Below are 18,325 nucleotides of genomic sequence, written 5' to 3'. Positions count from 1 at the left end.
CCAAAGGAGGCTGAAAATCATGGCAGGCTCTGAAAGAGTAGAAATGTGTTGATATCCCCAATAAAATGCCTTGTAGTGAAAAAAATTTTGAGGATTGATAATGACAAGTCTCAAATCTGGCAGAAAAGCAGAAGAAACTCTGTTGGCCAATGGAAGCAAGGAAGAGATGAGGAGTGACTAGACGGGAGGAGGTTCTTTGGTCTGAAATTTTGAACGACTTTAAACTGTGGTCCAAGGAGTGCACTGATGCCAGGGGCATCAATGTGATGGGGCCCCACGTGAATCTGCATTGCCTGCTCTCAGCAGGTAATTATTGGAACTACTCATCCTTCTCTTCTGCACCATGGGCAGGAAGCAAATTGATAGTAAGGAAGTTTCAAATATACACATTTATTCCACTTCTGTGGTCACTTTCACCCTGGAAATAAATAGTGGTGTTTTTCTACTGCTGAAATAAATGTGGTTTCTCTTGCAATGAATAATTTATTGCCACAGGAGAAAATTGACTTTACGGTTGGTCAAAAAGGCCATTGCTCAAATGATTCTTTTTCTATTTCAGAAGTCATACCCCAACTCACCAAAATAAAGTGGATTACACTGCCCACTAGGATATAAGAAAACATATAAACACAGATTGAACACTTTTCACTGACTTATTTTATTGAGACAAACTCACTGTTTGCTTAGACTTATTTTAGTTTTGATATGAAAACTTACCTGGAGATTTGGCATAAGAGGCATGGAAGCAGGAGAAATTAATAAGCGCATAAGAGGCCAGGAAAAAGTTGGAGATGATGGGAGCAATGGTGTTCAGCTCCGCTGTAAAAAGGGGCAGAATTGAACATGTACTGATGAGTGATGAGAGCAGGGGCTGAACAGCTGTTCCCGCCTGGAAGCTTGACTTTATTTGGAAATTGAAAACACAGCTCGCATCTGTCAAAGTTTAAGAAGCTAGTGATTTTTCTTGGGGGCTGCATATAATATTGTGAGCCAGAGTTTCCACAAGAGAAGAAGCAAGAGAACCTACCAATCAAAAATCAGGTCATCAAGACCTCTGCCTGTAAGAAAGTCAAGTGGGAGTTGCTTAGAAGGTTTAGGGGCTGGACATACAATCAACTCCCCTGTAGCCATTCTGGAGGCACTGTAGCATGTGTTCTTTATCTGCTATGTCTGCAATCAAAAGGCTCTGCAGGGTGACGAATTAGTTGGATACCTGTGCATCAGAAACTCCAAATTGGTAACTTCTGCATATACTCACTACATTCTTAGACATTCAGGATTCTTGTTAGTCATTTATAAAGAATTCTACCTCTCAAGGTTTCCAAAAGTACTTTCATCTCTGTAGTGGAATATCCAGTATGATTTAATCCCAGCTGGATTGTTTTCTGTGTGATACAGGAAAAAATGTAGAGGCATCCTCTCTGAAGGTCAGACATCTATCAGCATCAGAGATGCACATACAAGTGCAGCTGGGTATGATTCTATAACATAGATAACTACAAGGAAACAGGCAGACACAGTTGCCATAGAAGTTGTGCATAGAGCTAATCCGTACCAATTTACAAGAGTGATTTTAGGGGTCAGTGCTCTGGCATAGTGGGTTAAGCCACCACCTGCAGTGCTGGCGTTCCATATGGGCGCTGGTTTGACTCCTGGCTGCTCCACTTCCGATACAGCTTGCTGCTAATGCACCTGGTAAAGTAGCAGAGGATGGCCCAAGTACTTGGGCCCCTGCACCCATGTGGGATACCTGGAAGAAGCTCCTGGCTCTTAGCTTTGGATATGCCACATTTTAGAAATACTAACATAGACAATTCAATTCTACTGTTTGGCCAGTAGACATGGCAGCTTGAGGAGACTCTGGGATTACCCAATGTATTAGGCAGATCAGAAGAAGAATTCAGTCGCACTTGGTTGGATGGGTTTCCAATATTCAGATCCAAAGATCAGATTAAAGTTCTAAGTCCACCTCAAGTTCTTCAAAGCGTTCTACACATAAAGATTTCTTATTTCCTTCTTAGACAGATTCTAATATTCCCAAATGGGATTTTAACATATAGTTGGTAATTTCTCAAAGAAAAAGGAAAACCCTATGAGTAATCAGAATGATTTGGCTTTCAGTAAGAACAAGAAAATTACAAACCAATAAGAATAAATGCCATGGCTATAACGAAAGTGAGAATATATCCTCTCAGGGGTTCATTGTTTTTCCCATATCCCTTTGCAAAGAATTGCAGGGCTTTGTAGATGTTGTCCTTGCACAGAGCCTAATGGAAAAGAAGAGGAGAAATTTGTCATTTATATCTATGCACAGTCATTTTCGCTATGTGATTCAAACAAGAAGACTTGGGGGAAGATTAAGTGATACACAATATGAGGCACAAGTTAACACTGCAGTTTATCATTCTTTATATTATTTGAATTGATCTTGACTATGTGGCAGACACAGCGCTTGGGCCAGATGCAAACATTAACAATTTCAGAAAATGATGGAAAATGATTGCCGGCGAGAATGAATGTTTCAGCTGGATCCCCATTCAGTGGAAACAGCAGTGGGGAGGAGCACCGGCTCCGTGCCTGTATTACCTGGAACACTTTGGGTGCACTGACGAGGGAGGCCAGGGCAGAGGACAGAGTTGCCGAAAAGATTCCAGCAGTGATGAGAGGGCCAAACCCTGACACCATGCTCATGACCTGGAAGAAGCAGGTTCAGGTAAAAAAAAAATCCCTTCAATAGGCAGCTAAAAATAAAAACCAGCAATTTTATGTACATGCTTCCTTTTCCATGTTCTGTGATTTGGGGTCTGTTCTATGAAAAAATTGTTTCTGGTCAGATTTTTTTTCCCCCTGCTTCATTCTTTGTATTTACTTTTCAAAAAATAGAATGATCTTTTCAAAATTTTATTTATTTATTTTCATATTGTTTTAGAGAGAAAGATTTTTTTTTTCTTTTTGACAGGCAGAGTTAGACAGTGAGAGAGAGAGACAGAGAGAAAGGTATTCCTTTCCGCTGGTTCACCCCCCCAGATGGCCGCTACAGCCGGCGCGCTGCGCCAATCTGAAGCCAGGAGCCAGGTGCTTCCTCCTGGTCTCCCATGTGGGTGCAGGGCCCAAACACTTGGGCCATCCTCCACTGCACTCCCTGGCCACAGCAGAGAGCTGGCCTGGAAGAGAAGCAACCAGGACAGAATCCGGCGCCCTGACCGGGACTAGAACCCGGAGTGCTGGCGCTGCAGGCGGAGGATTAGCCAAGTGAGCCGTAGCGCTGGCCTGAGAGATCTTCCAAACTCTGATTCACTCCTCAAATGCCAATAACAGCTGGGAGCTGGGCCAGACTGAAGCCAGGAGCCTGGAATTCCATGAGGGTCTCCCATGTGGGTGGCAGGGACCAAAGTACTTGAGCCCTTACCACTGCCTCCCAGGATGTGCTTTAGCAGGAAGCTGGATCAGAAGCAGAGTAACCAGGACTTGAACCCTTCTTCTTGCATTAGGTACATGTATCCCAAGCAGCAGCTTGAACTGCTGCATCAGAATGCTTGGCCCTGTCTTTTTCCATTGTTTATTAAATTATAAATGCTCATCACAATATATCCAGAAAATAGTGGAAAGAATAAAGAAGGAAATAATTTCAAGGATTTTGACATTTCCCCCTTCTTTTCCCTGTGGTCATATGTTTCTTTGATGATGGGAAATTGTATTGAGCAGATAGATGACTGTACTTTAATAAGGTTTGGGGAGGGGCTCATCTGTTTACCCGTCTTTTAAAAGACATTAGCCTTTCTTTTTCCTGCACATAGAGGCTTTTCAAACCTGTGTTTTTTTCTATGCTCATTAAACATAATTTTAGATCTGAGACATGATGAGATTCTATCAATTTAAATCCTATTTTGGAATAATGACTTCAGCCAAGTTAATTTCTCTTTGTTGGTTGTTAAGATAGATGAATGAAGCCTTCATGACAAATTTACTTCTCCCTCTGCTCACCAGTCACACAAATTAATATATTTCTAGTCCTACAGTTTTCCCAACTTTCCTGATGCCTTCCCTCTCTGCCACTCACTATTTCTTGCTTGACCTTGTCTTCCAGGCATGCCAGGGCCACCACACAGGCTACCATTAGTGCTGGCTAATCTAAGCTTCTCTTTCCACCATGAAATTTTGAAAGACACATAAAATCAAGTGGTGATCTCACCTTGGTGATGCACTTTGCACAAGTGCCTGTTGTCCCCGTCTACCTGCCACTCATACCAAATGAAACAACAGTATTTACTGTCATATGATGCCTATACGATTCCTTCCTCTCCTATACAAATTGTTCCTTGTTCAATTCAAATCAACCAATAATCAATTAGCTGCAGATTCAAGAGTTTTGTATACATGGTATTCTAAAAATGAAAACCATAGCAATAAATATTTTTTTCAATTCGAACCTGGAAATTGTTCATCAGCCCATACTGACATGGTTCATGTCGGCATCTTGAGAAGTCATAGCCCAACCCACAGGCTGCTGACCCATTGCAGTTTATCCCAGAAATGATGGTGTCATTCATGCTCCCAGTGGCATCTCGAACCACACAGGCTCCTGTGGGGACAATCATGGCTTGTTATTTCTTTATGAAGATTCTGTTCCCTTAGGTTTTTTTCCTGAAAAACATACTTAGTTGATATGGAATCTAACAGGTATGTTCCCTACTCTCTGTTCATTATCAATGCTTCTTGGGGCATGGAAGGAGAGAGTCCCATCCACTGAGTCCTGGGAGCACTCCCTATCAGTCACAGGCTACCACTTGACTTCCTTGGATGGCTTGAGTCCTAGCTCTTGCTTGCTTTTTTAAGAGACTTGAGAGCTGAGACTCTGTACTTACTTTCTGATTTCTTAATGTGTATGGCAGGGCTTCATACATAATATAAGAGGTCTTCAAACAGTTCATGGAAATTTCATATTATTGAGAAAAATGCATGAAATAATTTTTATGCAAAAATAAATGTGTCTTTTATGCCATTTGTCCACAAACATATTGAAGACCCTTATACTCACATGTACTCAATTCGTATTTCTGGCTAGGTGCTACTGATTGAGTTTTTTCAAGTAGAAGGAGCTATCTCTCATTCTGGGAGAGAACCAAGGGAAGAAATTATAGAATTCCAATAGTTAAGAGAATAGAGCCATTGTTTTCAACAAATGCTTCCACTTTATATACAAAAATTGAAAGGATAAAATATTAAGATGTCAAAGGTAATATTAATGGCCAAATAATATTTTATCAAATATTTACCTCATGTTATCCATTGCATTATTTTTATATATTTGAATACTTTTGTTAGTGTTTATTATAAATATTTATTATAAATATTCTAAGATAGACTCAGGTATGGAATTACAAACATTTTTATATATATATATATATAATTCCCTAACTTTCCTTACAAGATTTTCTAGCTATAATTATGTCAATCATGCATTTGATAGGATTATTGAAATGTATGAGTATATTTGTTGAATATTTATACATATGAAATTTTTGAACTGCATAAAGGATAAATACTTTACAAACTAAGTGCCAACAAGTGAAACTGTTCACTTTGCTTTTACAGCTCCTCCTTGGGATGGATTCTTATTTTTTGCTAATAACTTTAAGACAGTTCCCAGTGACAGGAACTAATAGGAAACTTCAATCTTAGCCATGGAATTCACATTTTTTGAACACAGGAAAATCTTAAAAATCATAGAATTTTCAAATTCAAATAGCCATTTATAACAATCAGTGCAGAAATCCTTGTTATCATTGCCCTGATAGTCTCTGCTTAAACACATGAAATTATGGATGTTGATTACCAAGCAAAACTGTCTATTCCTGATTTTCCCTCTGTGTTGTTCATTCATGTCCAACTCACTTTTCTGAATCATATGTTTCAACTTCTGCATAATAGGACTCTCTGATTTCCCATGAAGCCAGGTCATTTGACATCATTTTCACTAATGACAGATCATTGACCCCATTGCTATTCTTCTCCTACCCAGGAAAAGGTATAGAAATACAGGTTTTTCCACCCATGGGGGCAGGGAGATAAAAACTAGAAGAATCTTTGAGGTCAGACCTATAACATTACTCCTTTCTTCATTTTAACTGCGTGTGAAAATGAAAAACATTTGGGAAATTTAACTTTAGATGATTTCAGTGTCATTGAAAAATGTGTTGATTTCCTTGGAACAAAATCTTTTTACATGGAACTAAATGTACAAGTGCCACAACAATATGTTTAACAGCCTTATCCAGTTTCCTCAAACAAGAGGCAGTGAGATGGGAGGTCCCAAGATGGTGGAATAGCAACAGAACGATCTGAGTCATGCCGGGCAAAATAGATAGTTATAAGGGGAGAAAATACACATCAGAGATAGAGCCATGGAAAATTCATGAAGGGAAGCCCAGACAGGATATAAAATCAATACACAGACAATGCCACGGCTGAGAAACAACTTCTAAGATCAATCCCATCCACAATAGCTACAAAAGTAATCAAATATTTTGGACTAAATTTAACTAAGGATATTAAAGATCTCTACAATGAGCATTACAAAACATTAAAGAAAGAAATAGAAGAAGACATGTTCATGGATTGGAAGAATCAATATAATCCAAATGTCCATTCTGTTGAAAGCAATTTACACATTCAGTGCGATACCAATCAAATACCAAAGACATTCTTTGCAGATCTAGAAAAAATGATGCTGAAATTCATATGGAAACACAGAGGACCTCAAATAGCTAGGGCAATTTTATACAACAAAAACAAAGCTGGAGGCATCACAATACCAGATTTTAAGACATACTACAAGCAATTATAATCAAAACAGCCCGTTACTGGTACAAAAACAGATGGATAGACCAATGGATCAGATAGAAATGCCAGAAATAAATCACACATCTACAACCAACTTATCTTTGATAAAGGAGTTAAAATCAATCCCTGGAGCAAAGACAGTCTCTTCAACAAATGGTGCTGGGAAAACTGGATCTCCACATGCAGAAGTATGAAGTAGGACCCCTATCTTACACCTTATACAAAAATCCATTCAAAATGGATTAAAAACCTAAATCTATGACCAGATACTATCAAATTATTAGAGAACATAGGGGAAACCCTGCAAGATATTGGCACAGGTAAAGAGTTTTGGAAAAAAACCCAGAGGCATAGGCAATCAAAGCCAAAATTAACAAATGGGATTACATCAAACTGAGAAGCTTCTGTGCTGCAAAAGAAACAGTCAGGAAAGTGAAGATGCAACTGATAGAATGGGAGAAATTATTTGCAAACTATGTAACTGCTAAAGGATTAATAACCAGAATATAGAAAGAGATCAAGAAACTCCACAACAAAACAAACATTCCAGTTAAGAAATGAACAAAGGACTTAAACAGACATTTTTCCAAAGAGAAAATCCAAATGCCCAACAGACACATGAAAAAGGTTCAGGCTCACTAGCCGTCAGGGAAATGCAAATCAAAACTACAATGAATTTTTACCGCATTGCAGTTAGAATGACTCTCATTCAGGGAACGACCCCCGGGGGGGGGGGGGGACTTCACCAGGCTAACTGAAAGAGAGAGAGAGGAAAAAAAAAAGGTGACTGGTACGGACATGGGTTTCTCTCTCTCCGCTCACCTCTCAAGGGCGAGCAAGACAAAGAGCAGGCGCCATCTTGGACATACATCATAAGCAGAGTGACCTCAGGTCTGCACCGGCCCTGAGCCTAGCAGAAAAACCTGACTCTGGGTGGGGCAAATTAACAGGAGATTAGGACCTAGTAAATTTGTGGTGCTACTGAACTGAGACTGTGAAAAAAGAGACGGTGGGGGAGAGAACTCACGGAATTCACGTGAGCACTCTCCAGAGACGCTACAATTCCGTAACTTTGGCAACCCAGTGGGAGACTGAAGGAGAATTTGAGCCCACTCTGAGGGCCGAACAGATTCCCTATGTGGTCCTTGGGAAAGAGCTTCTGATCTCTGGCTCCTGTGGGTATATCATTTGCCTGCTAACTACCTCCAACTTGGTTCAGCTGTGCAGAATAACTTCCCTTTTGAATCAAAAAAAAAAAAAAAAAAAAAAAGAGAGAGAGAGAGAGAGAGGTTTACCACGCCTAACCTGGGAGTGTCACCTTTGGCACACCAAACAGAGCTCTCAGGCCACACCCATCTCAAGCCCTAAGGCTCCATCAAAAACAGATAGTCCACTTAATCTAGAGTCATAGTATAACAAGAAAAAGCACCACAGTGAAGAAACCAAATATCTCCAATATGCCAAATAACAAACGCAAAAACCAAGGTAATAAAAACAAGGAAGTCACCATGAAGCCCTCAAATGAAAAAGACACCCCAATTCAAGATTATGAGGATGATGATATAGAAGAAATGCAAGAAGCAGATCTCAAAAAATTGATAAGAACATTAAGAAGTTCTCAGAAACAAATTCTTGAACTACAGAAATCCTTAATGGACAAGATAGAAAATCTCTCTCGTGAAAATGAAATATTAAGGAGGAATCAAAATGAAACGAAACAACTAGTACAACAGGAAACTGGGATAGTGACTGAAGTGAAGAATTCAATAGATCAAATGAAAAACACAATAGAGAGCCTTACAAACAGAATGGGTGAAGCAGAAGAGAGAATATCGGACTTAGAAGACAGAGAACAGGAAAGGATACAGTCAGACCAAAGAAAAGAAGAGGAAATTAGAAATCTAAAACATTTTGTCGGGAATCTTCAGGATACTATTAAAAAACCCAACATTCGGGTTCTAGGAGTTCCTGAAGGCATGGAGAGGGAGAAAGGATTAGAAGGCCTTTTTAGTGAGATATTAGCAGAAAATTTCCCAGGTTTGGAGAAGGACAGAGAAATCCTAGTACAGGAAGCTCACAGAACCCCTAATAAACACGACCAAAAGAGATCCTCACCACGACACGTTGTAATTAAACTCTCCACAGTGAAACATAAAGAAAAGATCCTAAAATGTGCAAGAGAGAAACGTCAGATTACTCTCAGAGGATCTCCAATCAGACTCACAGCTGACTTCTCATCAGAAACTCTAAAAGCTAGGAGGGAATGGCGAGATATAGCCCAGGTACTAAGAGAGAAAAACTGCCAGCCCAGAATATTATATCCTGCAAAGCTCTCATTTGTGAATGAAGGTGAAATAAAGACTTTTCATAGCAAACAGAAATTGAAAGAATTTGTTGCCACTCGTCCAGCCCTGCAAAAGATGCTTAAAGATGTGTTACACACAGAAACAAAGAAACACGGTCATCAATATGAAAGAAGGTAAAGGAAGGAAACCAAAGAAGGAAAGCTCACAGCAAAAGATCACAGGGAATTCAAAGCATATATTAGAACTTATCTTTGGCAAATGGCAGGGCAAAGTTACCACTTATCATTAGTCACATTGAACGTGAATGGCCTGAACTGTCCAGTTAAAAGACACCGATTGGCTGATTGGGTTAAGGAACAAAACCCATCTATTTGCTGCTTACAAGAAACTCATCTTTCCAACAAAGATCCATACAGACTGAAACTCATCTTTCCAACAAAGATCCATACAGACTGAAAGTGAAAGGCTGGAAAAAGATATACCATGCCAACAGAAATGAAAAAAGAGCAGGTGTAGCCATCTTAATTTCAGACAACATAAACTTTACCACAAAAACCATTAAGAGAGACAAAGAGGGACACTACATAATGATTAAGGGATCAATTCAACAGGAAGATATAACAATTATCAATGTATATGCACCTAACTACAGGGCACCAGTTTATCTAACAGATTTGTTAACGGACTTAAAGGGAGACTTAGACCCCAATACAAGAGTACAGGGGGACTTCAATACTCCACTCTCAGAAATAGACAGATCAATAGGACAGAAGATCAACAAGGATACAGTAGATTTAAACGACAATATAGCCCAAATGGATCTAACAGATATATACAGAACTTTCAATCCTACAGCTAAAGATTTTACATTCTTCTCAGCAGTACATGGAACCTTCTCTAGGATTGACCACATACTAGGCCATAAAGCAAGTCTCAGCAAATTCAAAAGAATTAGAATCATACCATGCAGCTTCTCAGACCATAAAGGAATGAAGTTGGAAATTAGCAACTCAGGAATCCCTAGAGCATATGCAAACACATGGAGATTGAACAACATGCTCCTGAATGAACAATGGGTCATAGAAGAAATCAAAAGAGAAATCAAAAACTTTCTGGAAGTAAATGAGGATAACAGCACAACATACCAAAACTTATGGGACACAGCAAAAGCAGTGTTAAGAGGAAAGTTTATATCAATAGGTGCCTACATCAAGAAATTGGAAAGACACCAAATAGATGAGCTTTCAATTCACCTCAAGGATCTAGAAAACCTACAGCAAACCAGACCCAAATCTAGTAGGAGAAGAGAAATAATTAAAATCAGAGAAGAAATCAACAGGATTGAATCAAAAAACATTACAAAAAATCAGCCAAACGAGGAGCTGGGTTTTTGAAAAAATAAACAAAATTGACAACCCATTGGCCCAACTAACTAAAAAAAGAAGAGAAAAGACCCAAATCAATAAAATCAGAGATGAAAAAGGAAACGTAACAACAGACACCACAGAAATAAAAAGAATCATCAGAAATTACTACAAGGACTTGTATGCCAGCAAACAGGGAAACCTATCAGAAATGGATAGATTCCTGGACACATGCAACCTACCTAAATTGAACCAGGAAGACATCGAAAACCTAAACAGACCCATAACTGAGACAGAAATTGAAACAGTAATAAAGGCCCTCCCAACAAAGAAAAGCCCAGGACCAGATGGATTCACTGCTGAATTCTACCAGACATTTAAAGAAGAACTAACTCCAATTCTTCTCAAACTATTCAGAACAATCGAAGAAGAGGGAATCCTCCCAAATTCTTTCTATGAAGCCAGCATCACCTTAATTCCTAAGCCGGAAAAAGATGCAGCATTGAAAGAGAATTACAGACCAATATCCCTGATGAACATAGATGCAAAAATCCTCAATAAAATTCTCGCCAATAGAATGCAACAACACATCAGAAAGATCATCCACCCAGACCAAGTGGGATTTATCCCTGGTATGCAGGGATGGTTTAATGTGCGTAAGACAATCAATGTGATACACCACATTAACAGACTGCAGAAGAAAAACCATATGATTATCTCAATAGTTGCCGAGAAAGCATTTGATAAAATACAACACCCGTTCATGATAAAAACTCTAAGCAAACTGGGTTTGGAAGGAACATTCCTCAATACAATCAAAGCAATCTATGAAAAACCCACAGCCAACATCCTATTGAATGGGGAAAGGTTGGAAGCATTTCCACTGAGATCTGGTACCAGACAGGGATGCCCACTCTCACCACTGCTATTCAATATAGTTCTGGAGGTTCTAGCCAGAGCTATTAGGCAAGAAAAAGAAATTAAAGGGATACAAATTGGGAAGGAAGAACTCAAACTATCCCTCTTTGCAGATGACATGATTCTTTATTTAGGGGACCCAAAGAACTCTACTAAGAGACTATTGGAACTCATAGAAGATTTTGGCAAAGTAGCAGGGTATAAAATCAATGCACAAAAATCAACAGCCTTTGTATACACAGACAATGCCATGGCTGAGGAAGAACTTCTAAGATCAATCCCATTCACAATAGCTACAAAAACAATCAAATACCTTGGAATAAACTTAACCAAGGACGTTAAAGATCTCTATGATGAAAATTACAAAACCTTAAAGAAAGAAATAGAAGAGGATACCAAGAAATGGAAAAATCTTCCATGCTCATGGATTGGAAGAACCAATATCATCAAAATGTCCATTCTCCCAAAAGCAATTTATAAATTCAATGCAATACCAATCAAGATACCGAAGACCTTCTTCTCAGATCTGGAAAAATTGGTGCTGAAATTTATATGGAGGCACAAGAGACCTCGAATAGCTAAAGCAATCTTGTACAACAAAAACAAAGCCGGAGGCATCACAATACCAGATTTCAGGACATACTACAGGGCAGTTGTAATCAAAACAGCATGGTACTGGTACAGAAACAGATGGATAGACCAATGGAACAGAATTGAAACACCAGAAATCAACCCAAACATCTACAGCCAACTTATATTTGATCAAGGATCTAAAACCAATTCCTGGAGCAAGGACAGTCTATTCAATAAATGGTGCTGGGAAAACTGGATTTCCACGTGCAGAAGCATGAAGCAAGACCCCTACCTTACGCCTTACACAAAAATCCACTCAACATGGATTAAAGACCTAAATCTACGACCTGACACCATCAAGTTACTAGAGAACATTGGAGAAACCCTTCAAGATATTGGCACAGGCAAAGAGTTTCTGGAAAAGACCCGGGAGGCACAGGCAGTCAAAGCCAAAATTAACTATTGGGATTGCATCAAATTGAGAAGTTTCTGTACTGCAAAAGAAACAGTCAGGAGAGTGAAGAGACAACCGACAGAATGGGAAAAAATATTTGCAAACTATGCAACAGATAAAGGGTTAATAACCAGAATCTACAAAGAGATCAAGAAACTCCACAAAAACAAAACCAACAACCCACTTAAGAGATGGGCCAAGGACCTCAATAGACATTTTTCAAAAGAGGAAATCCAAATGGCCAACAGGCACATGAAAAAATGTTCAAGGTCATTAGTAATCAGGGAAATGCAAATCAAAACCACAATGAGGTTTCACCTCACCCCGGTTAGTTAGAATGGCTCACATTCAGAAATCTACCAACAACAGATGCTGGCGAGGATGTGGGGAAAAAGGGACACTAACCCACTGTTGGTGGGAATGCAAACTGGTCAAGCCACTATGGAAGTCAGTCTGGAGATTCCTCAGAAACCTGAAGATAACCCTACCGTTCGACCCAGCCATCCCACTCCTTGGAATTTACCCAAAGGAAATGAAATTGGCAAACAAAAAAGCGGTCTGCAGCCTAATGTTTATTGCAGCTCAATTCACAATAGCTAAGACCTGGAACCGACCTAAATGCCCATCAACGGTAGACTGGATAAAGAAATTATGGGATATGTACTCTTTAGAATACTATACCACAGTAAGAAACAACGAAATCCAGTCATTTGCAACAAAATGGAGGAATCTGGAACACATCATGCTGAGTGAAATAAGCCAGTCCCAAAGGGACAAATACCATATATTCTCCCTGATCAGTGACAACTGACTGAACACCAAAAAGGAAACCTCCTGAAGTGAAACGGACACTATGGGAAATGGTGAGTTGATCAGCATAGCCCTGACTGTTAATGAACAACTTAATACATTATCCCTCTTAGTAGTTTTTTTTGTCTGTTCTACTTAATATGACTGGTTTAATTCTGTAATTAATACACAGTTATTCTTAAGTGTTAAAAATTAACTGAAATGTGATCCCTGTTAAACATAAGAGTGGGAATAAGAGGGAAGAGATGTATAATTTGGGACATGCTCAAGCTGACTTACCCCAAATGGTAGAGTTAAAAACATCCCAGGGGATTCCAATTCAATCCCATCAAGGTGGCATGTACCAATGCCATCTCACTATTCCAAGTGATCAATTTCAGTTCACAATTGATCATAATGAAAGGACTAAGAGTCAAAGGGAGCACATAAACTAGTCTAGTACCTGCTAACACTAACCGATAGAATAAATAAAGGGGAGAGTGATCCAACATGGGAAGTGAGATACTCAGCAGACTCATAGAATGGCAGATGTCCTAAATAGCACTCTGGCCTCAGAATCAGCCCTAAAGTCATTCGGATCTGGCTGAAAAGCCCATGAGAGTATTTCAGGCATGGAAAGCCAAGACACTCTGGCAAAAGATCTCTGCGAGTGAGATCCCAGTGGAAAGAACAGGTCTTCAAAGAAGGAGGTACCTTTCTCTGAAGGGAGGAGAGAACCTCCACTTTGACTATGACCTTGTCTAAACAAGATAAGAATCGGAGAACTCAGAGGGCTTCCATAGCCTTGGAAACTCATGACCGGAGCATAGGGAGACTACTGATGCCATAGACAGGAGTGTCAATTGGTAAAGTCAACAACAGGAGTCACTGTGCACTTATTCCTCATGTAGGATCTCTGTCCTTAATGTGCTGTGTATTGAGATTTAATGCTATAACGAGTACTCAAACAATATATTTCACTCTGTGTTTTTATGGGGGTGCAAACTGTTGAAATCTTTACTTAATGTATACTAAACTGATCCTCTGTAAAAAAAAAAAAAAAAAAAAAAAAAAGAAATTATCAACTCCCAACTTGACTCTCACTGGGATTAAACATGACAATAGGTCTGATCTGAGTTCATCATCATTTAAAAAAAATCATCTATTATTTTTCACTTTATGTTTCTGTGTGGGAGCAAACTGTTGAAATCCTTACTTAATGTATACTAAGCTGATCTTCTGTATATTAAGATAATCGAAAATGAATCTTGATGTGAATGGAAGGGGAGAGGGAGTGGGAAAGGGGAGGGTAGTGGGTGGGAGGGACGGTATGTGGGGGAAGCCATTGTAATCCATAAATCGTACTTTGGAAATTTATATTCATTAAATAAAAGTTAAAAAAAAACTAAAAAAAAAAAAAGAATGACTCTCATTCAGAAATCAACAAACAACAATTGCTGGCAAGGATATGGGGGAAAAGGTACCCTAATCCACTGTTGGTGGGACTGTAAACTGGAAAAACCACTATTGAAACAGTTTGGAGATACCTCAGAAATCTGAATATAGACCTATATCATATGACCCAGCCATCCCACTCCTGGGAATTTACCCAAGGGAAATGAAATCAGCATATAAAAGAATTATCTGCACCCCCATGTTTATTGCAGCTCAAGTCACAATAGCTAAGATTTGGAATCAACCTAAATGTCCATCAACTAAAGACTAGATAAAGAAATTATGGGATATGTATACCATGGAATATTACACAGCAGTAAAAAGAATAAAATCCAGGGCTGGCGCTGCGGCTCACTAGGCTAATCCTCTGCCTTGCGGCGCTGGCACACTGGGTTCTAGTCCCGGTCGGGGCACCGGATTCTGTCCCGGTTGCCAGCTCTCTGCTGTGGCCAGGGAGTGCAGTGGAGGATGGCCCAAGGCCTTGTGCCCTGCACCCCATGGGAGACCAGGATAAGTACCTGGCTCCTGCCATCGGATCAGCGTGGTGCACTGGCTGCAGCGCGCCAGCCGCGGCGGCCATTGGAGGGTGAACCAATGGCAAAAGGAAGACCTTTCTCTCTGTCTCTCTCTCACTGTCCACTCTGCCTGTCAAAAAAAAAAAAAAAAAAAGAAATCCTGTCATTTGCAACAAAATGGATCAATCTGGAAAACATTATAGTTAAATAAGCCAGTCCCAAAGGGAAAAATACCACATGTTCTCTCTGATCTGTGATAACTAATGCGCACCTAAAAGGAAATCTTTAGAAGTGAAATTGATACTTTGAGAAGCAATGACTTTGAACAGCCGTTATCTTAACTGTTGAGGAACAGTATTTTTTTCCTCCTTAATACTATTTGTTGAACCCTTTACTTAACATAGACTTAACCATATGTGTATAAAGTCAATTGAAAATAGATCTCAGTAAAAAATAAGAGTGGGAATAGAGAGAGGAAGAAGTTTGTAACTGTAAAGCTGTATAGTTCTTCATACATTCCTATGGACTTACTTCTAAGGGTACAGTTTAAAAACTTGCCATGGTGTGGGGAGCAACTCGGACTAGACTGTTACTGGAATTAAGACTTATTCTATGCATCTGCTCTCCCACAATATGGCGCTGAGAAGGGAGTAACAGCTTCTACACAGCTGCCTCCAGTTCAACCAATAAACTGTAGGACCTGCTCCTGATTGGAGGAGAGCAGCGTATTCGGCGTGTGGGTAGCAGAGTTGGGATTGGTGGAAGAGGACTATAAAGGAGGAGAGAGACAACATGCACCAGGAACATTTAAGAGGAACATCTATCTGAAGGAACACCTGTGCAGCCCCCGAGAGAGCCGGCCGGCGGTGTGCCGCTCCCCCGCGGAAGTGGGGAAAGTGGCTAGGGGGAACCGCCCTTCCACGGAGGTGGAAGGGTCAGTAGCCAACCCGGGAAGAACCAACAGCAAACCCGGGGAGGGCCGAGCAGACAAAAGAACAGCACAGGGTCCTGTGTCGTTCCTCCACGAAGAGGGGGAGCGACACCATGGGACCTCAAGTCCTATTAAGCTGGGAGGTAAAAATGCCATCTTAAGCGTTAAAGTGATAAGATTAAGTGTTAAAGTGATCATATAGATAGGACAATTACAATTATTATATATAATAGGACTTAGAACATATTAATAATCTTTTATTTCATAGTAAAATTCTAGATTAAAAAGTAGAATTTGTACTGTCAAAAAAAAAAAAAGTCAGTGAGAAAGGTAAGAATCTAAGTACTTTCCCTATTCCCCTTACAATAAAGGGATCATATAAATATGATCAAGTGTCTGGTAATAATAGATAGAATTAAAATTAGAGAATGTTCCAACATTAGAAGCAGTCCACATAGCAGACTCATAGAATGACAATCACTCTGAATAGCACCCTGACCTCAGAATCAGTCGATAAGGCATTCTGGTCTGGCTGAAAAGCACTCGAGAGCATTTCAAGCATGGAAAGGTAAGACACTGTGGCAAAAAAATGTCCTACATGAAGGATCTCTGTGAGTGACACCCAAGTGGAAAAAAGTGGCCATAAAAGAAGGATGTACTTTTATCTGAAGGGAGGAGAAAACTTCCATGCTGCTTATGGCCTTATCTAAATGTTGATGGAGACTGTGAGTTCAAAGGGCTTCAGTAGCCTTGTAAGTTCATGTTAAGAGCCTTGGGTTACCACTGACATCATACATAAGAGTGTTAATTATTAAATTAACAACAGGAGTCATTGTGCACTTGCTTCCCATGCAGGACCTCTATTCTCAATGAGTTGTATTATGAGAACTAACTGTAAAACTTGTTCTCAAACTCTGTGTGTGTGTGTGTGTGTGTGCAAGTTGTTGAAATCTTTACTTAGTATAGAGTTGGTCTTCTGTGTATAAAGTTAATTAAAAATGAACCTCAATAGAGAATGGGACTGGGAATAGGAGATGAAGGAGGTGGTAGGGTGGGAGTGGGGGCAGGAGGGTGAGTATGATGGGAAGAATCACTATATTTCTAAAGTTGTAATTATGAAATTTGTACTCATTAAATAAAAAGAGTTAGTGTGTACATTAATTATGTTACCATATACAAAGCAAGGAAACTGCTTTGTGTATGATTTTAGGATATTTTATTAAAAATGAGAGCAAAATGTTGCTTTGTTTCCTCTTAGTATAGAATAAATTAACTTTTTACTTACTAATTTTGCTATTTCTATTGTCAATTTTTAAAATTAATATGTCTAAGAAAAGCCCTATATGGGTATAATTTGAGATAAGAAAATACAAGTCTCTTTTTTAGTACCTTCAAAGTCCTATATCTGTGACTTAGAATATATTAATAATCTTTTATTTCATAGTAAAATTCTTTTCTAGATTAAAAAGTAGAATTTGTATTGTCAAAAAAAAAAAAAAAGAAGTCAGTGAGACAGGTAAGAATCTAAGTACTTTCCCTATTCCCCTTACAATAAGCAAAAATGACTGGGATGTACCCTTGTCAAAATGGTCATCCAGGCTTCCATAGTGGTCTACTATTGCTGTATTCCCTATTGTGCACAGAAAAGAAGGAAACCAGATTTCTTTCTCTCCTACTGTAAATATGAGATAGGCCACAGGTGGAACCAAAGTCAGCCTCAGGCACAGCAGGAGAATACACATATTTTCTGTTCACTGAGCAGTGTGGGGGCTGGCTGCCCACACAGCCAGCAGCTGGAACTTGTTCTGATTTCCTGCCAGTTAGTGACAGTGACATTTCCATAAGAGGAACATCAATGTAAGGATGAAATACAGTCATAAATTCTATATCTTTCCTACCTTGTTAAGGCTGTTTCTTGGTCTTGTTTTCTAGTTCAATTTGGTTTAGATTTTTGCTTCTTTTCTGACTGTTATTCACCTGTCTCCTAGGACAGAGAAGTTGGGCTCTAGAAATGATAGCTACCTTACCAGTGGGATTATCATCTAGGGTAGCAAAATGGGACCCTGTTTGCATTCCAGCAGAATTAGCATTCTGATTAGTTTTAGTGTAGCCCTGAACGAGAGATACTTGCATTATAGCTTAATTGCATTCAAATCCCTAAAGCATCCAAACTATTA

General features: G+C 39.4%; 1 protein-coding gene across 1 annotated transcript in view; it reads right to left on the bottom strand.

The window, feature by feature from the left end:
- Positions 1–18,325, bottom strand: part of SLC12A1 (solute carrier family 12 member 1) — a gene marked incomplete at its 5' end in the record, with an annotated part of 108,173 nt that overhangs the window by 54,827 nt on the left and 35,021 nt on the right. The window contains 4 exon segments of the mRNA NM_001170971.1: positions 718–819; positions 2,144–2,267; positions 2,587–2,694; positions 4,431–4,582. Coding sequence (NP_001164442.1) covers positions 718–819; positions 2,144–2,267; positions 2,587–2,694; positions 4,431–4,582 — 486 coding nt within the window.

Source organism: Oryctolagus cuniculus, chromosome 12 (assembly GCF_051225735.1).
Source record: "Oryctolagus cuniculus isolate XC-2025 breed Fujian yellow rabbit chromosome 12, ASM5122573v1, whole genome shotgun sequence".
NCBI classification, from domain to species: domain Eukaryota; kingdom Metazoa; phylum Chordata; class Mammalia; order Lagomorpha; family Leporidae; genus Oryctolagus; species Oryctolagus cuniculus.
The sequence above is the reverse complement of the archived record's forward strand: the minus strand, read 5'-3'. Positions and strand labels throughout refer to the sequence as shown.